The sequence below is a fragment of the Tinamus guttatus genome, unplaced genomic scaffold (assembly GCF_059628265.1).
Source record: "Tinamus guttatus ecotype Peru unplaced genomic scaffold, ASM5962826v1 Tinamus_guttatus_pri_ptg000172l, whole genome shotgun sequence".
NCBI lineage: Eukaryota > Metazoa > Chordata > Aves > Tinamiformes > Tinamidae > Tinamus > Tinamus guttatus.
The window spans coordinates 2,538,935-2,566,365 of record NW_028288706.1 but is presented as its reverse complement, the minus strand read 5'-3'; the positions used below and the strand labels follow the sequence as shown (position 1 = coordinate 2,566,365).

General features: G+C 36.6%; 1 protein-coding gene across 13 annotated transcripts in view; it reads left to right on the top strand.

Annotated features, from left to right (window-relative positions):
• RBFOX1 (RNA binding fox-1 homolog 1) overlaps nucleotides 1–27,431 on the top strand; it is a 950,329-nt gene that overhangs the window by 606,179 nt on the left and 316,719 nt on the right. The window contains exon 1 of one of the 13 annotated variants that reach the window (XM_088523051.1): nucleotides 9,023–9,465. The exons of the other annotated variants lie outside the window; for them this stretch is intronic. Within the exon in view, the coding sequence (XP_088379177.1) occupies nucleotides 9,448–9,465 (18 nt within the window). The 5' untranslated portion in view covers nucleotides 9,023–9,447. Of the gene's footprint in view, nucleotides 1–9,022; nucleotides 9,466–27,431 lie in introns of those variants that run through there. 13 annotated transcript variants of the gene reach the window in all.

Genomic DNA, 27,431 nt, shown 5'->3' with positions numbered 1-27,431 from the left:
CTTGCCAGCAAAACCTCAATAACCTGCCATAATAGCTTTGCATTATAGACTGAGAGATGGTTAAAATACAATAATGACTGAAATCGAGAAATCAAAAGTTTCTGGAAACTATATCCTAACAACTATATCCTAACAACTCTGTAACCCCTTTCTCCAAAAGTTACATGGCTGTTGTAGTCAATCAAATTCTCATCCAGAAAGTTGTGGATTTTGAAAAATTATTAGTGGTATTAAATGCATGCATAGAAAAGAACACTGTAGGAATAAGGGGTCATACAGAGCTCTCCTTCAAGTCTGGTGATCCAGGTGCATCCAGTTGTGACACTGAGCACTTTGCTGGCAATGGGCTTGGTTATTAATGGCTTTCCTAGAGACTGCTGAGAAACTCTCAGCCTGGATCATTATATGTCAAACTGGTCTGAAAAGAGAATTTCTGCTGTGTACACCATGCAGATATTTGTCAAGATGTTGTTGCTCCTGACTTGAAGGAGAAAAATCTCTGTTTTCAAAATGCCTCATGAAACAAAATTCTCACAGTTTTTTCAGGGCCATCCAAGCATTTGTACCGAAAGCACCGAAAAATTCAGATGTTTTATTTTAAATAAAGACTTTACTTAAGCATACAGATGCTGTCCTATTAGAATTAATAGGAGACTATAGTGTGGGGAAAGTTGAATCGAGGGGGGAAAAAAAAAAAAACCCTTTTCAAGACTATTACAACAACTAGGAAAAGCAGGTTTTTGTTCCTGGGTGTTTTTATAACCTGAATTCCCCCTGATTCTTGCTAGGCTCCTGCACGGGGCTGCGCGGGGTTGTGCTGTCTCTGCTCCTGGAGTCCTGGAGACTCTCTGCCCATGCTGGGTTGCACTGATGAGCTCTGCTCCTCTAGTGGTCCTGCTCCAGTGGAAGATGAGCCTTGCCAAATTACAGCTTTGCTTTGTGTGTTACGTACTTAGGCTTTGAAGTTAATGTTAATTTGTTTTGGTTTATTTCAGTTTTGGTATGTGTGTGTTTGCTGTTGAAAATAGTTAACTTTGCCTTTTGTTGGGAAAGATGTACCCAGCTGATGTGAACCATGAACCCCTTAGGAGAGTAGAAAATACAGAGATTCAGAGCATCACAAACCACAAATATTTAGTGTAGAGGCTGGAGCTCTGCTAATGGAGAGTGTCCAAGGTAAGCATGGTACTACTAATCTATATTAAATTTTTTAACTGAAAGAATGGGCAATGCAGACAGTATCTTCTTTTCAAGCAGATAATAGTCAATAGTAGAGTTAATAGTGAATCCAACTTCACGTTATTGAAGGAAATTTCACAGTAGGGTGGAAGGCTCTGGCTGGCCTGAGGTGCATGCAGGTGGCTTAGTGTCCAGTTTATTATCCTTTTGGTGGCTGTGCAAAGGGGTACAGAACTGGAAAACTGACCTATCTTATTAAGGGTTGATACATATATACAGAAGTGTTCTAAATATTATGTTGCTGCTTGCCCTTTTGTAACAAGCTGCATACTCACGATTAGGCTTTTTTATTATTATTGCTTGTGAGCAATTGTAAGGGATATGACGAACTGGCCACAATCTGGTGACGCTGTGGGGAAAGGAGCACAGAGCCTGTTCCTCAGAGCACTTTGTGCATTGTGTGCATTTATCTTCAGTATGGATTTACAGTTTCCAAGCTATGCAAACTATGTGCTTGGTGAGAATGAGAGCAGATCATGGATAACTGGGTGCAGAACCGTTCATGACTGTGTTGGTTTGAGATGCCAGAAAGGCTCTCAACTCTTCATCCCACTTGCTTTGTTCCTTGGCATCCCCTGGGTTCCCTCACATAATTTGGACTGAGGGGCCAAAGTTTCCCAAGAGAGTTTTCAAAATCCTTTGATAGCATTACTGAAAATTCCGAGAACTGTTTGGGCTTAGACGTACATACAGCATTTTGCATGGATTAAGAAAACACTGATGCAGCTTTTAACTGTTATCTCATTACTGATTTGTCATAATACACAAATGGTTCCAGTAAATGTCAAGGGTTTCTGGAAAAACAGTCTGAAAGCTATTGAAGGGGAGTGTCCACCAAGTCTCAAGGTAGAAGCCAAGAATAAGCAAGGGATATGGAAAGTATATGCAGCCATAAAGATGATGGAGAGAGTCCTCCAAGGCACAAAATGAAAGGAAGGCGAAGATGCCCAGAGTGTTTCTGTGGTCTGGAAAGCAGCCAAAAAAGGCATTGATTTATTAAAGAGCAGCATCCCCGCTTCCTTTTCTTGATCCGATGGTGCCATTAGTAGCTCCTCAAGCAGTCTCTGATTTCAGTGAGAATGAGGAATAGGGGTTTCAAACAAAGCACTCGCAGAACATTCTGAAGCACGCTATTTCGCAGGCTCCTTGCTAGTACACAAAATGCTAACCTGTGTAAATGGTTCCTTACCAGTTGTTCGGGTGGTGTTTTGCACTCTTCAGTTATGATGCAGTATGCAAAGCTAGCTTTAATGAAATTTAATGAAATAGATCAGCAATCGTAAAATATATGTATATATTGGGCTATTATTTGAGTTACCTCAGTGCCTTTCTGTGGACCTGTAATGTAGAGAGCCTGTGCATTTAGACTTCTCCTCTATTTCTGCAAGTGTCTGGTTTCTCTTAGGTCTCTTACTTTCTCTGAAATGTTCGTATTTTTATTTTACCTTTTGAAAATTTTTCCCTTCCACAGAGCCTTTCTGAAATGATGCATCCTGTGTCTGCTCATTTGTCCCTAAAATCTATCATTTCTCTCTTTTTTTTTTTTTTTTTTTTCTTCCAATCCAGGTCTTTACTCCACGTCTTCCTTGTTTGCAGGCACAAGCCAGCATCTGGGGGGCTTCTTGGGGTCAAGGCGGGGGATCTTTGAAGTGTGATGCAGCTTTGCATCCAACTGCCACATGGATTTGGTGCCCGAGGAAGGGATTTTCTTTGTGGCCCTGTCACACTCTGAGCATGGCAGCGATAAAGTTCCTGTGTGCTTGGCACTGCCAGTGGGCCGGGCCCTGTTGTGACTGACCACACAACTGAGTATGGCCCTTGCTAAACCACCCTGTGGTCCAACTCGGGTTACAAGGCTCTGTCCGACTTTGTTTAGTCAGATATAAAGTCACTGATATAGATATAGCCACTGGTGGCCTTGCTGCATTAGGTTCTGTGTGATGGCTTTGCTGGAGGGTTTGTGATTGACTGAACTATCAGAAGGGATAAAACTGATCCATTTGTTACCATGCAGTGCATAAAGACTTCTGGATTTAAGGAGCCTGCACTAAATACCAAGGCGATTTATAAACTCATAAAGTGAAAATTATAGGCAAGTAGTACTTAAGTCATTGGTAATACCTGTGTTTTATCATATTAGTGATGATTATCAAATATTAATTGCCCCTCCTCATGTAAAACACATTTATACCTTAGAAATGTTGTAATTACTTTTTTTTTAACAAAAAAAGAACTTCCATGCCTTAAGTTTTTGTTATTTACTTGTTTTGTGCAAGAGAAACAAGCGCTGTTTATTTATTTGCTTGGGGAGAGGGTTTCATATCAAATCCCTGTATCAGCTGATCTGAACTGATTTATGCTGCTGCCTGTAGAAGTACATTGGCTGATGTCAGCTGAAGATCCATCTTGGTTGGCTCTAGTACTTTATCCAGAGCAAATCTGAGTACAGTGTCTTTCTCCGTGTTTTGGTGAACACATAATAGGTAGCAATAGTTGGTTTCAGATTAGCCTAAGGAGAATGTAATAATGTGACATGCCATGAAGATGGAAATACCCTGAATTGGATTTTAAAAACACATTATTGTTACAAGAATGATAGCCTTCTCTGTGTTCTCTCGAAGCAAAGATTTTATAGGCAGTGGGAAGTAGAAGGTTTTAGCTAGAACTGAGCAATCACTTGCCTGGAGATAAATTATCTGATGATGTTATTTTCTTTTTCACTCAAAATTATCCTGAGTTATCTAATTAACTCATTCAAATTTATTCAACAAATATGTTGATGAGTTTTAGTTCTCAGTGAGTAAATGGACTGAGACACGCTTGTTCCCCATCTTCAGTGCTTGATATACAACTTGTTTCATGCAAGCGTGGCTGATTGTGGAATGCAACAGCTTTGTTTCTCTTGGTTATCTGCCTGAGCGTAATCTGTACAATCACAGTGAGGATTTGCAAGAGCACCTGGAAGGTCTCTAGGAGAAGGAGATTAGAGAAACACATTAATATTTCAGGAAATTTAGTTTGAATGCTATTTTCTGCTAGGCACTATGTTCTGATTGTTTTGTCTTGTGTCAGTCCTCTGGCAGAGGATTCTGAAAACCTTTATCTTCTACAAACGTTAATCTAAATAAATGCAAACCCGTCGCCATACCACAGGGCACTCACACCGGCCTCCCCTGAGGATTGAGGCTGGTGCCCAGTACACGAGCTTCACTGCAGGATGCAGGAGCTGGTACTGAGCTGTGTATCTGCTTGCTAGGGATTTCCTTGGTGAAACAGCGTCTGCTCTGTTCTCACCAAAAGCAGAGGGAAAGTAGCAACAGTACAGCGCTTGTCACCAGATTCTGGTGACAGGACTCAGCTGTTATTCAATCTAGCAATAGTTGCTAATAATTTTTCTTAGTTACCCGAGTTACGCTATGAATCTGGTCAGGATGCACCTTTTGAATGTTTGGAGGAATGCTAAGCTCGCGTGAACACTGGGAAGGGAATAAATGAACACTGGGAAGGGAATAAATGATCAGCACATACCCAACCAAGGGTCATGTCCCTCGCATATCACGTCACTTCACTATGCTAGGAAGAAAGCAAGCAAGTTGGAGATGCTTGGATCTAGGGATGCTATGAATTGCATAAATGCAATGTGTGTCTCACAGCATCTTTGTCACGGCTGCTACCTGTCACCCCTTGAACTGCACATAGGACACACTTCACTGGACAACCATGAATCCTGGCTAAATATTTGAAATCATGATGATGTCTGACAACTGCATTGGTAACAGCTCATTCCCCAGGCTTCCCAGGGAAAATGCTCTGATCTTTCAAATTATGCTTAGAAGTTTATGGAAACTAATTTCTTGCATCAAAAGTTGAACTATGCGTCATGATGCACACTTCTTACAGTTGCACTGAAATTAAACGCAAACGCCAAAACACAGAAAAAACAAAGCAAAGCAGCAGTAACAGGACCCTTGCATTTGCAGTGAATAAAGAATAGATTTATTGCAACATCTTCTAAAATGTTGCAGTTTTTCATTTCTAAATAGCCATGATAAATGAAAATATCAAGTGCAGAAATGAAGGAGAAATACAAATATTACCAGCTCCCTGAGTATTTCAAATTGTTTTCAGTTCCCTAAATATATGAGATTTTAGTGCTGTTGCAGCTATTGTGCCATCTGCCTGGTTGGTGTCTTTTCTTGAGGGAGAAGACTAAGTACAAAAAGCAATTCCTCAGCAGTAATGTCAGCACAATCATTAGCACCACATTCTCTCTCTTCCATTTTTTATTAGGCTTTTTTTAAGATGTTACTTAAAAAAAAAAAAAAAAGACTGTTTTTAAAATACGAAGTAGACACATTAATTGAAAGTGTGGGCTCACTGAAGTTCCTGAAATTTCTGTCATTATGATCAGTAGTTTTGCCATCTTTCTATGTGTTTACATAGCATCTAGCAAAAGGGGAGATTGCAGTGTTTTAGCATTGCAGTTAAATATTCAAGAGTATTGAAATATTCTTGATTTCTAGTAATCTTACATACCCTGAAAGATGAGATATATAGTTTACCTTTTCTTTTCTTCCAATGCAGTAAATTGCAATATCAATATTATATTCAATCATCTTTATCATTAATAAATATGCCAAGATGTAACCATGAATTATGTCTCTTTAATAACATAATGGAACTCTTGACTTAGAGCTCAGTTTTTGTACTCTGAGTTGTGTAGGTGCCAATAAGAATGTGCTGATCTTATAGAAATAATTTTGATTAGATTAATGTATAGTTGCACAATTATTTATTCTTTCATCTTTGCTGTTATGAGCTATTTTTATCTGCTCTTAATTCAGTAATTCTATAGCCAAAATATTTTATAGTCTTGTTAATCAGAATTAAATTGTGTATATTATGAGCTAGTATAGAAATGCCACTGCTCTGAAGCTAATGCCTAAGTAAATGCCTCTATTGAAGAGCCTCATATAAATGCCTTTGGTAGTGTTATGGGGAATCAGATGTCATTTTACAGCAAATAGTGTCTAGTCATCTTGGGAACAGAGTTTCTGATCGCATGGTCTTTAAAAGACCAGCACAATTCTTATTGATTTCAGTAGCCTTTGATGTGAGCCCAAAGGCAGCTCTTTTGGACCAACTTTTATTAAAATGACCATGGTTGGCCCCGCTCCTGCTTTTGTGACACTGCTCCCACATCCAGAACAGGGGGGAACTAAGCTCAGCAGATAGTGTTTGGGTTCTACTTTAGTCACAGGTGAGAGAGAGAGGAAAAAGAAAAAAAAGAACACTCTGTGTTTCTGTCTTTCATCTTCTTTTTATTCATGTTTTTCTACCCATGTAAAAACTGGAAATAATCTAAGGAACAATTCATTTAATAACAGCAGTGCTAAAGATAAAGCATTCTAAACAAATGGTTTTGTGTTGAAATTGCTTCACTTTGAAGGAATAAGATATGAAGAATTGATTAACCACTTTAATAATGATGAAAATTAAAAATACAGAAAGATTAGTTCAGAGCCTTGGGACACAGTTCACTGAAGTTTTATATGCTATCTATGCTCAAAAACAGGGAAATTTTGATACAAGTAATTTATAGGCAATAACTGCGTACTGCCTTTTATCATGTTAATAAAATTTTTAACCAATCTTTGAAAATTCAGAACCTTGTGTGTTCTGTTGAGATGTAAAGATCAGAGAGAACTTCTGACTGGCTGGCAGATGAGCAGATACATTATCAGAAAATGTATTTTCAGCTTAAGCAAAATAAGCTAATTCATTCTAACATGATATTTCATGTATATTATAGTGTAGTTGAATACAGAAGAACACAGTGCACGATACAGTAGACAGAATGAGATGAAATGTACAGTTTAATGGTGACCAAGTTAGACTGATGAATATTGATGATTAGATTGTCTAAAGATTGAGAGAGAAACAAAGCAAACAAAATATAAACCAAGGGAAAATGCTGTTCTTTTCCTTTTAAAGATTGCCATTGTGACTTTCCTTTATGCAATGATACTAAGCATATTTAGGTTTGTATTATCCTTGCAGATGAGTGTAAAATTATCTCTTTAGTAATTGATCTATTGTTTCTATTCTGTTTTCACTAAAAGAAGGTAATATTCCTTTACATGACACAGCATTCAGGACAAACTTAACTGATCTGGCTGTATGCATATGCATATCTCTGTATCTGTATGCACTTCTGTATTTGCATCTCAGAATGAAGTATGAAGTCCTGTTAACTCTATGTTAAATCAGTTTGGACATGTTAGCGGTCTAGCAGTTATTTTTATTCCTGCCAGGGGTAGGAGTCTTGAGGACTCTCCTGGATACTGTTTGTTTAGCAGTATGGATTTGGGTTTGCTCCCTGTGGTCCTGCTTTCCCGTTGCCTCTCCTGGTGAGAGGCTGTTCCAGCAGGTGCCCACCCATTTGCCACCTGCCTTGGTGCAGTGAATGATTATGCAATTTGGTTAATGTGTTTTAATTATTTAGATGACATTTTGCCTTGTATGGTTAGGCTGGATATGTAAATTGGCTGGAGTCTTTAGTTAAAGGAAGGCTGTTTTTTTTGTTTGTTTGAAAGTCCATGACTGAAGACAGTAAAAAATCAAACACAAAAATAAAAGTTTTGTTTAATCCCATTCCCATGGCCATTTGTATACATACTTCTTTTATTTAGCCATTGATTTATAATCATTAAGTATTTACTCTAAATAGTTGATGCACTTAGAGGGTGGGTTGTATTTGTAGCTTTCTCCATCAATACCCAAAGCATATAACGGTCATGGTGTGCTATGCTGCCAGTTGACAAGGTCAGGGGTGCTTTTCAAGACAAATAATACGCAGTTTATAAAGTGATCAAGTGTCCCCTTACACTGTCAAATTCGCTCACATGAGGATGCTGTTGCTCAATTTAGCAAATATATTGTGCATGAGAACTAAGCAAATTAAGTGAGTTAAAAATATTTCCTTGTAGGAAATGGTAAATATTTAGCTGCAGTCCAAAGATTCTAAATCACTTGCATATTGATTCATTTTATATAAGATGTCCTCAATTTAAAAAATATTAAGGTGATCACTAAATCTAGTTCCGTGTATTGGCCTTTGTGTCTTGTAAAACACCCACATCATAAATCTCTCCAATGTTGAGTTTTGAATGTATCTCATTTTATTGCAAAAACAAATGTGACAAAAAAAAAAAAAAAATAGTAGTAAATTAGTGTAAACCCTGTTGCTGTTCCCTGGTTCAGTGCTTGTGTTTCCCTGTTTCTGAGTGGCAGTTCTCCTGCAGCAGGACTCGCAGCAGCAGCAATAGCGCAGGGAAGTCAGTAGATGGCTGTAGAAAAGTGTGTTGAGCGCTCGGGTGCCGGAGTAATCAGATTGGGAAAGGCCTTGACCCGACGGGATGCGGCTTTTATCTGAAGTACATTTAAAGCGATAAAGGCGAAGCCGGGCGTGCTACATGTGCCTTTCTTTTCTGTAGGAGGGTTGCTTAGAGTTTAAAAATTTCTCTAATGCAGGATTTGTGAACTGGGTCCCTTAGGAAGGCGAGAGAATGGCTTGAGTGCCACTGGAGTCACCTGCTAGCCTCTCAGATATATATATACACACACATATATATATATATATACATACACGTATATATACACACATAGTTTTCTTTTTTTTTTTTTTTTCCCCCCCTGTCAAGATGTCTTAGAAATTCTCCTTTCATTCCTAAAGAGAGGGGGGTGCCTTTACATCCTATAAGAAACAACCAGGAAGTGGTATACCCTCATTTTTTAATTATTTTTTCTTTTTCTTTTTTTTTTTTTTTTCCTCCCCCCTTTCTCCAATGTAGTTGGCTGCCTTCAGTGCTCGAACCTGCTCGTTAAATAGATACACCAAGAATTGTTACCTAAGCAAGCCTGACAGTAAAGAAAGGACAGACTGAGTTAGAGAGAAAAAGGGAAGAAAAAAGACAGCCTGAAGCAAGTCACTTCACACGCAGAAAGAGCCACTGAACGAATGCTATTCTTATAAACAAACCAAAAAAAAAAAAAAAAACCCACCTTGTATAAGAAAAGAAGAGAACTGTGAGGACTTGACAGAAAAAGGCAAGATTTTCTACCCACTGTTTTCAGTTTTCCTTCCAGACATACTTGGTGAAGTAAGGAGACTTCTGTGTGCTGACAGAGCCCTTGATTTCTTTCAAGATGATGATGTATTTGTGGGTAGGTAGTGTCTCTCTCCATGTCAATCTTTTATTAATAAATGGACTTTAGCGCTATGGATTTTAGCCTATAGTTGCAGAATGTTTTCTAATATGTAGAGATGTCTATACTGCAGGATGGCTTAGCATAGCTAGCGTTATAGTACATGTGCTTGCCTTTCCAGGGGGAGTTTATACAAACTGGTTCATTAACGCTAAGCTGCAATTTATTTTCAGGATTTGCAGAATGTGGCATAGTGCATTGTTTTCTTTTTATTGCCTTAGAAATTTTTACAGTTGTATCTCTAAGATTCACTGTTGTGATTCAGTCAGAAAATGAATGCTGCTTCACTTGCGGCTATACAGAATTTGCTTTTTTTTGGTAAGAAATGAAGCAATCTTCATGTGATTAAAACTTCTAATTTATGTTACTTGACCTAGGTATATTTGTATTAGTTTACACTGTATTTGCATGCTTTTGAAGGTTATGCCAATTGAGAAGCACAGATAGGTATATAAAATGTACGGGGCTTAGTGCTTTTTATATTCAGCATTGTTCAGATTCCTTGCAGCAAAATCTGCTACTTGAGGAACTAAAACGTTGTGCTGTGACATGCATACTGTGAATTAGTGAAACTATTAGCTTTTAAATTCATGCAGGTTTAACTATGAAACCTTTTTACTTATAAAACAAACAAACACACACACACACAGTGAATGAATATGCATTTCGTAAATCTTCAAAGCTTGTACATCATCTGGGGAAACACTTTAATCTCATTTGACAACCTATTTATTTATTTTAAATATATGTAAAAATAGGCTTGCAGCTCATCTGGGCCATCTTTGCAAAGCAGGCTGCAGATGAGCAACGTTTTGTGGAGATACTCTGAATATATTGCCTGTGTTCTCTTAAATTGCCTCTCGTTCTTGCTGTAAATCCCCCTTTATGGTTCCATCTAATTTCAATTGACCCTCTAATGTATGGTGGTAACATGTGGTGCCTGTGCAAAGGGCACTCTTGATGCAGACTTTTAAGTTACTTATTTCAGTTCTTTGACCCGTGTTATCATTTCAGGGGCTCACCCATCTCACCGAGCCTTAGGATTTTCTCTTTTTTTCAGTGTTCTGTAGTACAAGTCGCTTTAATTTTCCCAAGCAAGTATCTGTTCTTGTAATAGCAGCTGAGATTGCTGCCTTTCCCTTAACCCTTGCTGTGATTCTTTATTGAAAACTATATATATATATATTTTTTTTTTACTAATGCAAAAAGTAATTTCATTATATATCCAGGTTTATTTGTAAATCACTTCACTTTGCTGTAATTGTTTGTTTTTTCATTCAATTCTCCTGTGTTTTGCTGTTTTAGTTAACATAATCCAGAAGAGATTCTAAAGTACACAGTAAATATTTGAGGAGAGAACGGGTATTTTGCCTTTTTTTTTTTTTTTTTTTTTTTTTTTTGTGGCACAAGCTCCAAATGGTTAAAAGCTAAGAACTGCTCTTTGCTCTTAAAGCCTTAGGAAAATAGTTTTATTGAAGGCAGATATGCAGCTTTTTATTATCTTTAGTGTGGTATAATAATTCATTATTTATGAACTTTTCTAGTTATTGCTGTTAGTTTGTTGTTAGTTTTCTATTGTTTTAACCAGAATACAGCACTAAGCAGCTTCTGGTGGTACATCCTCCTGCTCTCCAAAGCTTTCTCAGTAATTAATCGTGGACGTTTAAAATTGTATTCCTTCAAATTTTCTTTCCTCTTTTGAATTGCAGTTTGAGGATGTCTCACATCTTTATTAGCAGCATTCATTAAATAGAAGAATGACTGTTTCTTTTTTTTTCTTTTTTTTGGCACTGCTAAACCTAGCTATTAAGCAGTCTTCCCATTTTTAATTTAACTTTGCTAGTGCAAATGATTTAAGTAAAGTTTCAAAATTGAATTAGCTAGAAAGCAAGCAGCAAATGAATGTTTTCTTATTGGAGGAGAACATTGTTGCTTCCTTGTGTTCTGGAGGTACAGATGAGTTGTATTTAGCAAAAAGCTTAATTTATTTCTGAAATTTTAGAAGTGGAATAAAGTGTACTATACTTGAAAAATCTGCATATGAATGCACGTGTATGTGCAGGTAAGAGATGTAATATGTAAAGAAGCTTTTAACATGTACAGGTGCAGTGTATGAACTCACAGCAGCATTTGAAATGCTCTCTCCTAGCACCACATTAATATTTTATGGAATTATATAAAAGCGTCTCTGTAATATTATTAAAATTTAAAGTAGCCTACTTGTGCAAAAATTTAGTTTTCCCTTTTAAAGTAAAAGGTTTAAAATACATTTATTTCCTTTATCTGATATAATATCTTCCTTATTACTCTCCTCTTATTTGGCAGTACTTATATATTGTTTGATTTCATGCATCATACTGAAATATTCTGCAAGATTTACAAAAAAAAAAAAAAAAAAAAAAGGCAGCTGCTGTTGTTTTACATTGTATAACCTCTTACTAATCAGTATCCTGTAATAGTTTTTGGATTTTTGTTCCAATTCAACTGGTGATGATTTTGAGTTCCTTTTATGGCAAGAAAACTGTGAACATGCTCTGCTAGTTAAATGAAAACATTTTGCAATAATACAATGCAGAGCAAGGCAATTCAGTGTGTTGAAGGAAACACCCTTGATTTGTTGCTGATTTTAAATACTTATTTCAAGATTTCAGAAAGTAAAGAAAGATTTGAACAGCAGTCCTGCCAGAAGAAGTCTGTATTTGTTGCCAGCCGGGGTGATACTCCCCCCCAGGGAAAGCAGGGCCTTTAGTGACAAGAGTGGGAATCTGCTGCTGCCCGGGAAGGATTTGGCTGTTGGTGGAACAAGTTTTGCAGGTGTGACTTATTTCTATACACGCCTGAGCTGGAGGAACTGGAGTTCATCCACACCAAATTTCATACTGACCAATAACATCTGTTTTTTGGTGTGCGTGACTGATTTTTAGGACTAGCATTAAATCCTAAAGTCAGAAGGATCTGTATCCTTTTTTAAAGCATATGGATCTTTTTGCATCCTTGCCCTGCTCCAGTATAACCAACCTTTCTTGCTGTCACAAGATTGTTGCAATGATTAGACAAATGTTTCTCGACATGTGATGTTGCATGTTGTGTGACTGCGGATCATTGTTCCCTTTCTGTAATCGAGCCCCTGTCTGCAAAAGATGCTCAGGTTTTCCCTGGATGTAGCAAATCAGTAAAAATTCTTTATTTTAGAGGGCTGCAAAGTTGCTGACTGCTGTTTTGCTTGGAAGTAAAAGTATAACTGTCAGTGGGTGAAATAAATGTGTTCTTGATGGTTGAAAGCTGAGACTGCTCAGACTCTTGCATGGAACCAACAGTTTTCCAAAACTGAGCTTCTGTATTTTATTCTGCCTTTTCTCTTTTTTGGAGAACAAGCATAGTTTGTCTACTTCATGGCACAAGCAGGTGCTCATTTCCTAAGCAAATGGTTTCCTGATGGTTTTTTTTCTCCACTTTGTAATTCTAGTTGGACCATTCAACTTCTCAAAGACTGCATGGTCAACCTCTGTATTTTGAAGATGATAAGGGTTGATTCCCCGCATCTGATTAAAAAGCTGAGGTTGTGCACTCTTAAATAATATTTTAAGAAGCTAACTATAAGCAATCATTTGAAAATGAACTTTGAAATATTCTTATGATTATTTTTCCACTTTTTGATATAACCTATGAAAATGTTACACTAAAATTACCTTAATATACAAGGATTGAATCATAAGAATATTATAAATATTTAATTACTGTTTGTGTGCTCAGATATCTGCTTCAATCCTGTTAGTCTGCTGTTCTTTTTAATAGCGGGGAATGATTATTTTGTATGTATTCAGCAGAGTTTTTCACTGTCAATTTTAGAGAAATACTTGATCAAGCATGGCAGGAAGCATGTCAGCAAATGAAATTTATTTTTGACCAAATCTGGAGTAGGCTGATATGGAGGAACAAATTGAAAAATATTTATATGTAATAGCAGCAAGATAATTTATCCTTCAATAAAACATTGTTTTGACAACTCATAAAATAAAAGCTTTTGGATCCAGTAGAGAGAACTGTATGTTCTTCTGGCTTGTGTTGGGAGACCAAAGGAGTCTTCAGGGAAGAGTCTGGTGCAACGAGGGTTAAGAATATGGATCAGAAATTTGGATAAATATTAAACTACTTTATGGTATTGTTTTTGGCGCTTTAATATGATTTTCCTGCTTAGAGACATCTTAATGCATTTGTAGGTGTGAGTTCAAATATTGCAAAGCACGTGATATTTCCTTCAGCTGAACAAGACTCTGGTGTTGGTGCCGGATGCAGCAGGCAGTGCCATGTGCATCTCCCTCCAATTGGGCAAGCTGCAATTTCCACCTCTGCTTCTGCGCTCGGGGTACTGAGGGCTGTGGGACAAGTCTGTAAGTGAAGTAATATGAAGACTTTCTTTTTAAAAGGGAATTATGATTCTAAGTGGATGTGAAGATTTCTAAAAAGGCAAAATATAAAGAACCAAGAGGTTAGATTTCTTAAAGTTGGAGTGAGGAAGGAGACTATCCTTTGGACAATATAATTCTTTTCCTATTTTTGAGGTTTTTTTAAAAAACTTTCCTTGCAAAATATTTTGCAACATAGGCATTGTGTACAGTAAGCAGAGTCTTTTGCTTTTACATGGTTTTCCAATAATATCCCAGAAAAAGGAAAATGAACTATTCACTCTGTTTAAAGAGCTGCAGACAGTTGGCATAATATAAACTAAACTGAGAGAATAAATGCATATGTTGGCAAGATGGCCAGTGGAACACTTCAGTATAAGTTTTGTTTATTTGTTATTTTTGTTTTACACATATAATTACTGAGTAATCAAAATATCTAAATATTTAAATCTTTCCAAAGGATAAATCAAACACATTAGCTGAAAATCTGCAGGCACCTTCCTAGTCCAAGTGATCTTCATGTTGCTTTCCACAGGGACATTGAATAAAATATGTAGCTTCAAAACGTATGGCTGACTGCCTGACGGCTGATGTTGAGTAAATATGTACCTTTTATTATTAACACAGAAAAAATACAAAACAATTTAATAATAGAGAATGCTGATATGAATTTCAAGCATCTTCAAGGGCATTTGACTCAATAAACCTGAATAATGGAGTAATACAATTTCTAAATCGGCAGTCTCGAAGCCTGAATTGCTTGGGCATTTGCTGAATGAAAACAGACTTACAATTAGCAAAGGTAGAATCTGGGGCAATTCTCGGTAGGTTATCTTTGGTGTCTTTTCTTAAGTACACATAAGTGGGTTTAAAAGCTGTGTGTATGTATAATAGCTCTTGGAATAAGAAAAGCTAGAAATCACAATAATATGTAAAGCATAGAAAGATTCTGTGCAAAAGTGGAATCACCCTTTTAAGGTTAAAAATCAAGAAGGGAAAGCTGATTTCAGTTTGAGAAATTTGACAGTGACATTTGTTCACCTAATACATGTAATCTTAGTGTTCTTTGATCTACTAGTATATTTCTTGAAAACAACATTCTATTATTTATATGAAGCAACAATATGAATAAGAAAAAATCAGTAATTATTCTGCATTATATATTACCTAATGCTGACTTTAGCAATATCCGGCAGTTAAGTTCAATTAGAACTTTAGGATTATCTGTGTCATTATTAGTTCTCTTTCAGGAGCATTCCTGCATTTCTGTACAGATCTGTGATGGACTATTCTGTACTTTTCTGAAATTACAGTCTACACTTTAATCCCCAAATATTTTTTCTTTCTGTTAGCAAGAGTTGTATTTGCTCGATTGCCATTATCTCCTCCTTGTTGTGTAGGTTCAAATTAAGTCATTAATGGCTTTGTTTTCTATCACAAATCTGAAGGATCTCTGTGACAGGGAATGTTTATATGAGCGAGTAATTGAACAAGGGCTACATGCAGTGGTGGCTGGGTGAGCAGACTGCAGGGATATTGTTGTCCTACCACGATTATCTCTTAGTGGAAAGCCTTTCCAAGAACCATGTCTATGATGTTCTGGGGAGTTTCAATGCTATTACATCTTGAATTGATACAGTCTTGGCTGCTTATGCAGATAGTCTCGATTCCCAGTGACTTAAAGGGATGCTCAAGCATTGGAGCTTTTTGGCAGTTGATATTCTCTCTCTTTTTTGTCAGCCTATGACATTTATTTCTTGATTGGTTGCTTTTGTGTGTTTATTCCAGTGAAATATGTCTATTTTGCTTGTGATTTCTCAGTTAAAAGTGCAAATGTTATTAGACTTGGTTTACCCTCAATAGTTAGTGCCACTGGCTGTCATATGGTTTAATCAATGATATGAAAAGTTTCCTGGACCCAGGCATCTGGTAATATTGTTAGTAAAACTTCATTTTCTTTTTTTGATTTTTGTTTTGTTCCTTGTTTTCCTTCCTCTCCTAGACTGATACTTTTCCTTGGACAAATAAAAGATTCTATATTTAGATCCCTCTGATAGCTTTGCATGGAAACACACCTCTTGGTTTTTACTGTGATCAGAAAACTTAAGAGTAACATCTCATATCTGCACGTGTGACTTCCAGTATATAATATACTGCGGGTTTTTTTTACACATTGAGTTATGACTGTAGTCAGCTAAGCATGATGGGTTTGGCCTGGCTATTGGCAATGCAAGCTCTCTTCAGAGATTGCTCTGTGATCCTTTTCACTGACTATCTTGGCCATTTACTTGATAAGCGGTGTTTTATAAATCTAATTTCTGTAGTATGTGTATATATAATACAGTGAATTATGCTTTTTTAGAGAAAAAGTGTATATATTTTATATATGTATATATATTTTTTAATTTTGACTTTTTAGTCATTTTTTTTTCCTTAAATACAATTACAGGAATTCAAGGAAGAATAAAATACGCCAATGTATTTGTGAATCATGAGATTTAACAGAGACTGAAGTAGATCTTGTTATTGATGTGCTTACTGCTTCATTAAATTCCCCTTAAGGTTTGCAGCATGGATATGGATCATTTGCAATAATAATTATGCAGTGATCGATTGATTGTGTCTGACATTGTACTTGTCACCTTGAAATGCAAAATCCATTCATTTTCCACTGTGTGAAAATTTTTCTCTAATGTTACACTTCAGCATTCAATGGTATATTTTATGGAGAAGCGTATTTTATAAAGTTGGGATACTTAACATTAACCTTTTCCTAAAAATGAGGTATCATTTGTCATATGTACAAAAGTGAAAATTACCCAACCAGCTCTTTTTGAGATTAGAAAACAGTCTAATTTGAAAAAGATTCTTAAAATTGGAATGAATGTATTGCTATTGATTGATACATGTGTATTACTGTTATTAGTTTTCTGGTAGGTCTGTGTTTGAGATGCAGCACAATGAGCATATTAGATAAAATGTCAAGCTTGAGAACTCTGTATGTACAGTACGTGAAAAATCTGTTTTCTGTTTCCACCAAGATGGTTTGATTAGTGGCGATGAAAATTAATTTGGAAAATCAGTATTAATTTTGACCTTTGACCTTAGTCACTCTTTGGGTTAAATACTGTGTACTTGATGTTCTGAACGGTTTAATCATTGTGACAATTCAATCTTTCTTTTGTTAGGAATGTGAGTAGCAATGAATGAAAGAGCCTTCTTGATCATAATTATTTGGGCTTTCGGAATTTTGAACAAAGTGTTCCTATGAAAAGGAGGAGCTACCTCTCGGGCTCTTCAGCCTCTGAAATCATGCTGGAGGAAGCTTCTAGCTGGGTGTTCTAACTCCCCCTTACCTCTGCCCAGAAAAAAAAAAAAATCAGCTAAATACTTAAAATCTCTTTAATGTAAATCCCTGACTGTGACATTTTCTTCCACTTGCTTGCACAGACTTCTAGCTTTGTAAGTCAATACGGAGCACATTTTGTGATGAGATACAGGGGAGTTCATTTACGATTTTGATTTAAAAAATAAATAATTTTGTTCTATACCCCAATTATGCAGCAGCTAGGTGACGGGGCTGTGCCTATGCACAGAGCTCTTGCACTTAGTCGTTAATTCCCTTGGTGGTCCGGGAACTGCCCAGCTAGTGTCTGCTTGGTGACTAGAGATGAAATGATTGACTGAATTCCTGGCCGCGTTTAAAAAAAAATAATAATAATACAGGAATTCTGCAGGTGAAACAGAAAAATAGTCAAGGTTTTAAGATGCATTTCTGTTGAGCCATCTCCTGGACACTTTCCAAGACACACATTCTGTTTGCCAAATATCTTAAGTAAAGATCATATTTTAAAAAAGCAATGCTTAAGACCCATTAAAATCATCACTATGTATATGCTCCATGCTGAAACTTGATTTTGGATGTGTGGTGTTCCTTTTCTTTTTTAGCAGTTCAAATATCTTTTAACAAATATTTAATATGGGTACACAATAGTTGCTGGTAATCCCCAAATGGCAGAGAATAAAAAACGATAAAGCAACAAGCCATGCAACTTAATGGTGAATGGGTGTAGCAGCCCTCCTTCCACTTTTGAAACAGCTCCTCAAAGAAGTCTTGCAGAACCTTCCCCACCACTTCCTTGGAACCAGATAGTTTTCTCTTGTGCTTCTTCCTTCCAAGCCCACATACATTTGCCAGAATATTTGAATAAAATAAAAATATGGGTAAAAATGTATGAATAAATTTGGCTTTATGAAATTTGATATCATTCTAACTGCACTTGTGTGCACAGCAGCACTCTATGTAGGTTCCCCTTTTAATAGCAAAGTGTATGTATTTTAAATTACTGTTATTTTGTTAAAGCTTCTATTCAACAGCAGCCTGAAGTATCTTTAAAAAAAATACTTGATATTTTTTTTTCCCCCCTCAGGGAAGGCAAGTAAACACTATGATTTTCTTCTAAGGTGAGGGATCAAGACAGTAGTTTATATATGCTACAGTGAGAGTTATGAATTAGTACTTGCACAAGAACTGGAAGCATTCTTAATATAAAATGCCTCTGCAGTTAAATTCATGCTGTGATAGCTGTAAATGTTGTATGAAATAAATGATTCAAAATCTAATTCTTAAAATAATATTTTCCCAGCCTATTGCTGGCATTCTATTCTTGGTGTGTCATGCAGGTGTCAACTGTGATCAACTTGTACACAGTGGGGGGGTTGTTTGGAATTCTAGGGTAAGAAAAGCATGCCAGGTATGAACAGCGATCATTAGCTTACAGTCTGCCTCAATTCTCTATTTTCAAAACAATTGTAGTGAGTTAAGGTTGCTAAAACTTTTTCTTATGAGACTCTTTTTTTCTGATTTTTCAAGTTATTAAATATTCAAACTTATTGTATCACAGAAGATAGCTGGTTGTTCTATAAGAATAAAAAACTGCCAGGGTTTCAGTAAAAATATTTGCCATGTTTTGAACAGCTGTTAGAAAGACATACAAGTTGTATTTTTTTTTTTTTTTTAAAAGAAGAAACGAACAACGGAGAGCCTAAAAGTAAATCAATTCAGTTTAAAGTAGTCATCTGAGGAGAAAATACTGTATGTTACTGAACAAATGACCTGATAATACTAGTGTTTTTTGTATTGAGAGTAAATCGGTCCTTTAATTCTCTGATCTTGGAAAAGGGGGATGAGTTTGTAAGGCAAATATCTTAAGTGAGTTCTATGGCTGTTCTTTTTTTTTTTTCCAAATTATTCAGGGAAGTGACAAGAAAAATGTTCTCAACCAGCATCTTTGGCATTGCAGTGCTGCCATCCCAGGTATCGAGTATGGTGGCTTGGTCTCTTGAGAAGCGCAGGTTTGTGGCAAAAGTGTTTTGTTCTCCTCCAAGCTTATGAGTCTTCAGTGTGGACAGTGGATGGTGCTTTTAGCTTAGCTGATACTGAAATACCTAATACTCCTTTGATTTTAAGAAAAATACCATTGCTTCAGCCACTATTCGTGATTTTTCAGTACTGGGTGAAGCACAGAGGTCGGTCGTTCAGATAACAATTCTGCGTAATTCAAGGTCTGAGACACTCTCTCAACAATGTGTGGAAACTGAATTATTGAACCCAGTGCTCATGTTTTTTGTGGCTATCCATCATGCTCAGGTACTTGGATGTGAATCAGCTGAAGTCTGTCAGTGTTCTTCCAGGTTACGATACCGGGTGACAGTTTGCAAAGGTGTAGGTAGTCATCAGGAATTCTGAGTGCTAGAGAGATCCTTGCAGGCTACTTGTAGAGAACTCCGGGACAAGGACGAATACTGTCCCCTTGCCAAATACACTCTCTTGGCAAAAGACAGTTGTTAAAGTCTTCCAGCCAGTGATTCCATCTGATTGGTTTTGCTACTGTCCTCTTTGATAATGGGACATAAAATCCATAGTCTGCTGGAGATGTGGAATGGCATGCCATCAGTATCTTGGTGACAAGGAGCACAAAACTCTTGAGTCTTTCTAGCAATCTCAGGTACACTTAAAAAAAAAAGAGAGGGGGGAGAATCAACGAATGTAATGTGGTGTGGTTTTGCAGATGAGTCATGGGAGAATGCAGAAAATCCTTGTCAGTTGAGAGGGAAAAAGAAGAATAAAGTGATGTACTTGAGGACCTGTTCCTCAAGTGTAAGCTCAAAGTAATAACCCAGGGACACTGTCTTACTCCGGAAAACTCTCCACAGAATCTTTGCATTATAAGCCAGTAGACGAGTGCTTCCACCTTTCTTAGTCTTGTTTTCTTTTCAGATCTGGAGATTCTGCTTAGTGGGTTTTCACATATTTTTATTCTAATTTCTTAAGGGTCTCCGCAGTGTTTCCAGTTCACCCTGGTGAAACAGTTACTTTGCTCTCCATAACCAGTTTATTTGTCAGGATGCCTTCTTTCTTTCTTTTTTTCTTTCTTTTTTTTTTTCTTTCTTCTGAGATGTTTAGGGTAAATATGGGAAAAATAGTTTCTAATTGTTTGCATTTTTAGTATTTATTGGGTTGACTGAAAGGCGTTTTTTTTTCTGTTGCATTTCAAAGGACCCTCACAAGTACCAGCTATAGTTTAGAATTCCAAAATATAAAATGCTAAGTCCTTAGAGGGACAGTAGCCATGTAAATAAAGAAATTTGTTATTACAGTATGGTAGTTTTTTCCCCTGCAATTTAGCATATAGAATAATGATTTTATATTTAGTAATACGTCTGAATTGACAATCGTAATTCAGAACTATGCAGTAAGTAGTGCACCATGAAAATAAATATTTCATTGCCAAGTGTCAGACTTATAAGCTAATTAAACTTTTAGCAATGGAAGAAGTAAGTAGTGCTATTAGCTCTGCTTCTGGAGCTGTGGAGGGTGTTGATCCTCTCTACTCATGTGAATTTTGCGCAACTCCAGTGAAGGCACACGCTTATTAATGCTAAACTGTCGGTTTTAAATGCCAGGAACACAGTTTATGATGGGACTGCAGAAGACGGAGCGCCCATGGTCGGTTTGGGGCCCTAAAAGTAGTCCGTGGCACGTATGCAGGAGTCTGAATGCCAGAAGCAGTTTCCAGTCCAATTAGCAAAATAATGTCTGCTCTCAGCGACAAGGAAAAATGCTGGCAGTGTACAAGCTTTTGAATGTCATCTTAAAAGGTTTATCTTTCGAAGAAAGGGTTTGCAGAGCAAGCACCGGTGGTCTAACTCTGAACACACAATATTTTGATGTTTAAATATTTGATGGTTGTTTGGCAGCATTCACTGTTTGCTTGGTCATTTGCTTTCAGTCGGCTAGTGTGGTACTACTAGGAGGGACAGAAATTTTCTTAGTAGAGAAGTGGACAGGAGAAAAAGCAGGTCTTGGAGCTGTCTGTCCCCCAGCAGGGTGGCCTTCCAGCCGAAGCCCAAGGAGCTAAGGAGCAGTATTTCCGAGTTACTCTCTCCTGTGTGACAGGAGAACATGATATTTGACAACACTAGGCATCTAGGTAAACTGTTGAAACATTGATTTGGGACCAAGCAGCATAATATCCAGCACTGGTGTCAGGGTCAAAGCATGTCTGTACCAATGTACAGTGTATATGTACAGTGTCAATGTACAATGATATTAAAAGTGTGAAGGGTATTAGTGTCTATTAGCTGTACAGTTTGGGGGGATATGTGCATAAAAACGGGGAGAATCTCAGAGCAGCAAGGTATAAGAGTTCTCCTTGAAATTTTGACCTGTGAATATCTAGTTCTGCCTGTACATCCCTTGTGACTCGTTTTGAATGGCAGCTGTTACAGTTTCATAGTCGATAAGTAGATGTTAGAGGCAAAAAGTTCTGGAAGTGCCTGAGTGCAGTGTCTTGGAGAGGATGCAGCGTGCTCCACTTCTGGCAGTTAGGAAGCTCCATTCCCTGGAGGAACAAAGATGCAGGATTTCCCTTTCCTCAAAGCTTCCTACTCCAGCTTCTACCACGGCAGGAGCCAATTTCAATTTACTGAAGATAGGCAAAATTTTGGATGTTTCTTCTCAGTTTGTTATAGGAAATACTATTTTTTATCAGAGAATATGCTTGCTTTGATGTGAAAATCAGTTGCTTAAAAGTACTTCATTAAGTATTAGAGGCAAGTAATTTTTGACTCATTAATTGAATTATCCAGGATATAGTTATTTCAGTTCTTCCTAAACTGAAGAGTCCTCTGGCTGTGAGGACATGCTTAACTTTCAAATAAGCATATTTTAGTAAGAGCTAGATTTCAACTAGTATGTCCAGATTCAGAAATCCTGTGTTTTAGAACATTTGAGACTGGAAGGAAATGAATGAAAGCCCTCAAACCAGTACAGAAGTAAAACTATCTGCTTCATTTTTTTCTGAACCAAGAAGTATCTAAAATGCTATTACTGATGATTCAAAAAGGTTAAAATGTTCCCAGCCTTAAGCCTGTGTTATACAAGGTAATTTGTTAATTTACATGTATTTATATAATGTAACGGGCTACTGAGGTATAATTCTGTGATCTACTGTGCATAATAAGGATGTGAAATATACGCTCGATAGTGCCTTTGGACTTCCCAGTATTAGTCACATTCTGAAATATTGTGGCTAATCTAAAAATATACAGTGGAATAGAAAAACAAAGCCAGTTCCAAATATGAATAAATGATCTGCTACTTAATATGTCAGTATATTTGTCAGGTTGATAACATTTGGCTCAGCTGCATTCAATTCTAAAGCTTGCAATATTTGAAGTTTGATATTGTGCCTCACTAAATTTAATACATGGACCTCAGTAATAGAGGAAATCACTTTAGCACTTGGCAGTTTGTTATGCTGTATAAAATTGACTGCCCTGCAAATACAATAGCAATAATAAAAATTGTGGTCAGTAGGTGGGTATAATACATTTTGTAGCTTCAGCAGAAGTTCAGCTGTATTGAGATTTTTGCAGTTGGGGTGAAGATCAATAGAGCTTTGCTAATAATTTGTTGTAAGGGTACCCTTCAGGGATATGACATTTTACTTGAAAACTTGGGTAAATTTGAAAGCAGGCCTGGTGATAACAATGTCAAGTCCTAGTGTATCGAGAGCATAAATTTTTGCATTCTGCTTGTGGGAGTGTGTATTTTGACAGCAATTACATTTGGAATCCTTCAATGTATGATGCAGCCCAGTACTGATAATGGGATTTCACATTTTTTGTAATATAAAAGTTTTAATGTAGCTCTTCAGAATATACCAAACATTTTAAGTACTGCAACTCTTTTCTAATCCAAGAACTTCTATGCATCTGTCAGTCTCTATTTTCTTGCACAAAATTTTCACAAATGCTTTGGAGTTTATTTTTCCTATGATCTATTGGAAAACATATAGTAAATTTGTCTAAATTTTACCACATAAATTCTTAAAATGAAAAGATTTGGGATTGCAATCTAATTTTTCATGGCTGAAAGTTAGGAGTTTTCATAAGAAACTTCTTATGGATCTTCTTGTGGGGCTATTGGCGGTACTACTTTGCATAATAACTGTTAGGTTGAATTATACATCTATATTTCTTTAACATTTTCATAAAAGAACCTTTACTTCATTTTATGTGCTAAGAAAAAGCCTTCCTTTTCTGCCACCACGTTTGATGGACATTACTGATCGTAAGGAAATAGAAATTTGTCAGCACTTTACAGTTTGAACACTGGGACTAGGTACAGCAGGACAATTTATTTTCAATGAGCATGCACAAAGTAAGATTTATGACTTTTGCTGCTCAGATGACATTTCTTACATAGTTGCCGAGCTACAGCAAATTAAAGGGATCCATGAATACTAAGGGGTGTGTTTTTGCAATGAGGGAGAAGAGACAGAAGCAATAAGAACATAATTAAGGTAACAACTTGTGAAAAATTAAAGTGTTTCTGTCTTTCATTTTTGAATCTCTGAGCATAAACTTTGTAGTTGTTAATTTAATTGCTGATGTTCTCTGGATCCCTGAAGAATATTAAGGATTAATCATCTGGTTCATTTCAACAAGAGATAAGGCCTATGCGAATTGAAATTTTACCAATTTAACCCTGTCTTCTTCTTAATATGACATGATTAACATTTTTCAATTAACAACACATAATTATTCTAAAGGCCTCATTGCACTTACTCCATTTTTCAGTTTTAGGTTGCCCTTTACAGGTATTACAAATGGTAAAAGGAAGGCTATATTTTTACTCTCTTATTAGTTACCTTTGTATTCTGAGTTAGAGAGCTAAAATATAAATTCTCCTATTTGCTTCTTTTGTAGTCCTTTTTTAAAACTTTTCTCTAATATATATCCATAATACCTAAAATTAAGACACTCTTAAAGCAGAGACAAGTATTTGTTTTCCAATTTAATCTTACCTGTCTAAATATAAATCTTTTAATTATTTGTGGGTGAATACTAATTTATAGAGCTAGGAATTGCACTAAGTCCTAAAATGCATAGTTCATATACATATCGGTGCAATGCATTGTCTCATTCAAGAATAAAAGTTAAATGGTTTATATTTGTAAGAGACCTTGTTTTAGAGCTATGCTCAAAAAAACTTCCATCTTTTTTAGGGTTCTTGATCTTTTCTGAAGTGTCTTCAAACTATGTTTAAATGCACAATGTGTAAGTAGTTGCCTTTTATGGTTGATCAGTGGTCACTGGCTGGCTGGCCAGTGGTGGCTTTTCCATCTTATCAAGACTAATTATTTTTCCATAGAAATGTTTCTGATAACGATAGAGATTTGAAGAATATCTATGAGCCTAAAACTTTGGCTGTGTAGCCTAAACAATTGATAGGATAGGAGACTGCTAAAATCACTTGGGATGATTTTCTCAGAATCGATCCTTAGTTCGACATCATCCCACTGAGGCCCCATCCCCAGGTCACAAGCAGGGGTCTGATGGGATGTCCACATTACACCCGATGTGTGGCTGGTTTTTATCAGGGCTTTTCAGGCAGCTGTTCCCTAGGGATCACCTGGTACTAGCTACCAGCACCACGCTCTGCTTGCAAGTCTGCTCTTGTATGTATCAGCATGGAAATCGAGGATATATTGTAGAGAATTTGGCAAGTCATATATGTTGTTACCTATATTTTTAAATATGGAAAAGTCAAATATTACTTTTTTGTTGCATTTTAAGCAGATCGCTAATCAGTATTATAGATTTTGAAAACTGCAGGTGCCTTGTGGTTCTGCAAAGCACTGTTTTCATATACGCATTTTCATATGCATTCTTGGAACAGCAACGATCATTATTTTCTTTTTGTAGTAATCAATTTTAAATCAATGTTATTTCTGTTTTTAGAACTAAGATGCTTGTTGCTTTTCAGCTTTAACCATCTACATCTCATGCTACATCTTCTAATTTCTCTATCGTATCATCTCTTTCTGCCTAGTAATTTTGTCTCATTGGAAAATGAGCAATTTGGCCATTTGTCCAGGCTTTTCTGATGAGGTTTCCAGATGGCCATGGTACATTTGCATGTTTAATTCACAGTCATTGTAACGTCAGCTTATGATGAGGGTTGTTGTACAGTACGTTCATACCAGGAATATTCATGATACCTACCTATTTGTCAGGGTTCTGCCTTACGAAAATCAGGGAGGTCTAATGTTTGTTTGTTCTTCCATTGTTTTACCATGAAAAACACAGCAAGGTTCAGTAACAGTTGATAGTAACTTACACGTTTGTGTGGAGCCTTCAAGCTTGCAGAATTTGCAAAGTAGTGCTGAAGACTTTCTGAAGAATGCCCAGGAAGTTATGTGACTTTTTGGCAAACGCTTGAAACATATTCTGTCAATTGAATTATGATGATTTTGCTCATGAGTTCATTTCAAATTAGATGGAATTCTGCCTACCTTTTTAGAAACTGAGATTTTGGGGAAATTACTGGGTATTTGCAATTAAATTGGTTTGAAAGACTGTGCTATTATGCTGATTATTGTAGTTTGAAGTGGAAAAAAAAAAAAAAAAGTGGTTCCTGGCTAATGAAGAGGTTTTTGTATCATTTAGAATTGCTCACACATCCTAATACTGTCTTGATAATATTGGGTGTTACTTTAGCTTTAGTAGCTTCACTAAGAGAGAGTAGCGGAAAGTGCATTGTTTTATTGGCCTAATAATAATGAGGTCATTTCACAGAATCACCTAATGGTTAAAGCTGGAAAGGATCTGTCTGAGATCTCCTATTGCCAGCTGGATTCTCTTTCTGTGATTCTTCAAAGACACGTGGTGGCACTGGACCTTTGGTAAAAGGCAAAGAGCTTCACTGAAGCCAACAAACTAGAAGCATTCGGAAAAAAAATGTTTATGTAGTTGCTGTGGCCATGTAGCATTAAAAGATCTAAAAGTGCCTTAAATTGATTAACTTAATCCTTGTATTTTAAGGACTAATTCCAGTTTGTGGGGAAGGGAGGATAAAAGATCTTTTTTTAGAGGAACGCTACCCTGTTTCCTGTTTAAGGGTTTCTTACACATTTCCAAAGAACACCAAGTAAAGATTGCTGCTGAAAATCTGAGGTAATACCAGATGAATCATAAGTCGTTGACTTGGTCCAGTCTGACAGCTCTTTTCGAAATTTTATATATAATAGCGTAGGACTTGGGATTCTGAAAATAAAACTGTCTGGATTTAGAAAACTAAGAAAAAAAGAAAAATATAAAAAAGAGTATAAATATTCTATGCTCCTTATTATAAGTGTCATCCACAGTTGTCAAGAGATTATGAAGTATCAGCCTGAAGTAATACCTTTACCTCCTGCATGTCAAAAAAATACATTAGGGGAGAAAAGAGTCAGACCTCCTTTCATGAAATAAATGTGCAAGGCTTTCCTGAAAACTACTTAAACCACCTGCAATATTTTACCTGCTAGAGGAGCAGGTAAAATCCATGCAAAAATACAGCTAAGTATGATATACATACAGATATGTGAATGTGGAAGGGGTTGGTGTATGTACACATACATGCATGTTTACATGTAGATACACCAAAGAAGACATATGGGTCTTATCTTTTGGAGAAAAAGAATAAAAGGCCTTGTTCCTTTCACAAGAGACAGAAGATGGAAGTCGGTATGAAATGGAGAGATAGTATCTTTCTATGAGTCAGGGAAATGGTTTCCTTTTACCAGCAGTTAAAAGTTTTCTTTCATGACATACGAGCAAGGGAAAGAGACTCACAGACAGCCATGTCGCTCTCAATATCTTTTTTTTTTTTTTTTCTTTTTTTCTTTTTTTCTTCTCTAATCGGTGAGTTGTGTGAAGTCTTGCTCAGGCGGATAAATATCAAGTAAATAATTAGCAAGTGAAGCTAATTCACGTTAGGTATCTTAGTATCTTTGTCAATTCTTGGCCTTGGTTCAGTGCCTGCAGCAGGCAGGCAGGAGCTCTTACAAGTGTTAGATGTGGCAAGTGCCTCGAACACCTTTATTCCCTGTTGTGCTGGCTGAAGTGTTCTGAGCTTTTTCAGAGTGTTTCCTTCTTTTCATCCTCTAATCTCTATAATTTAAACAC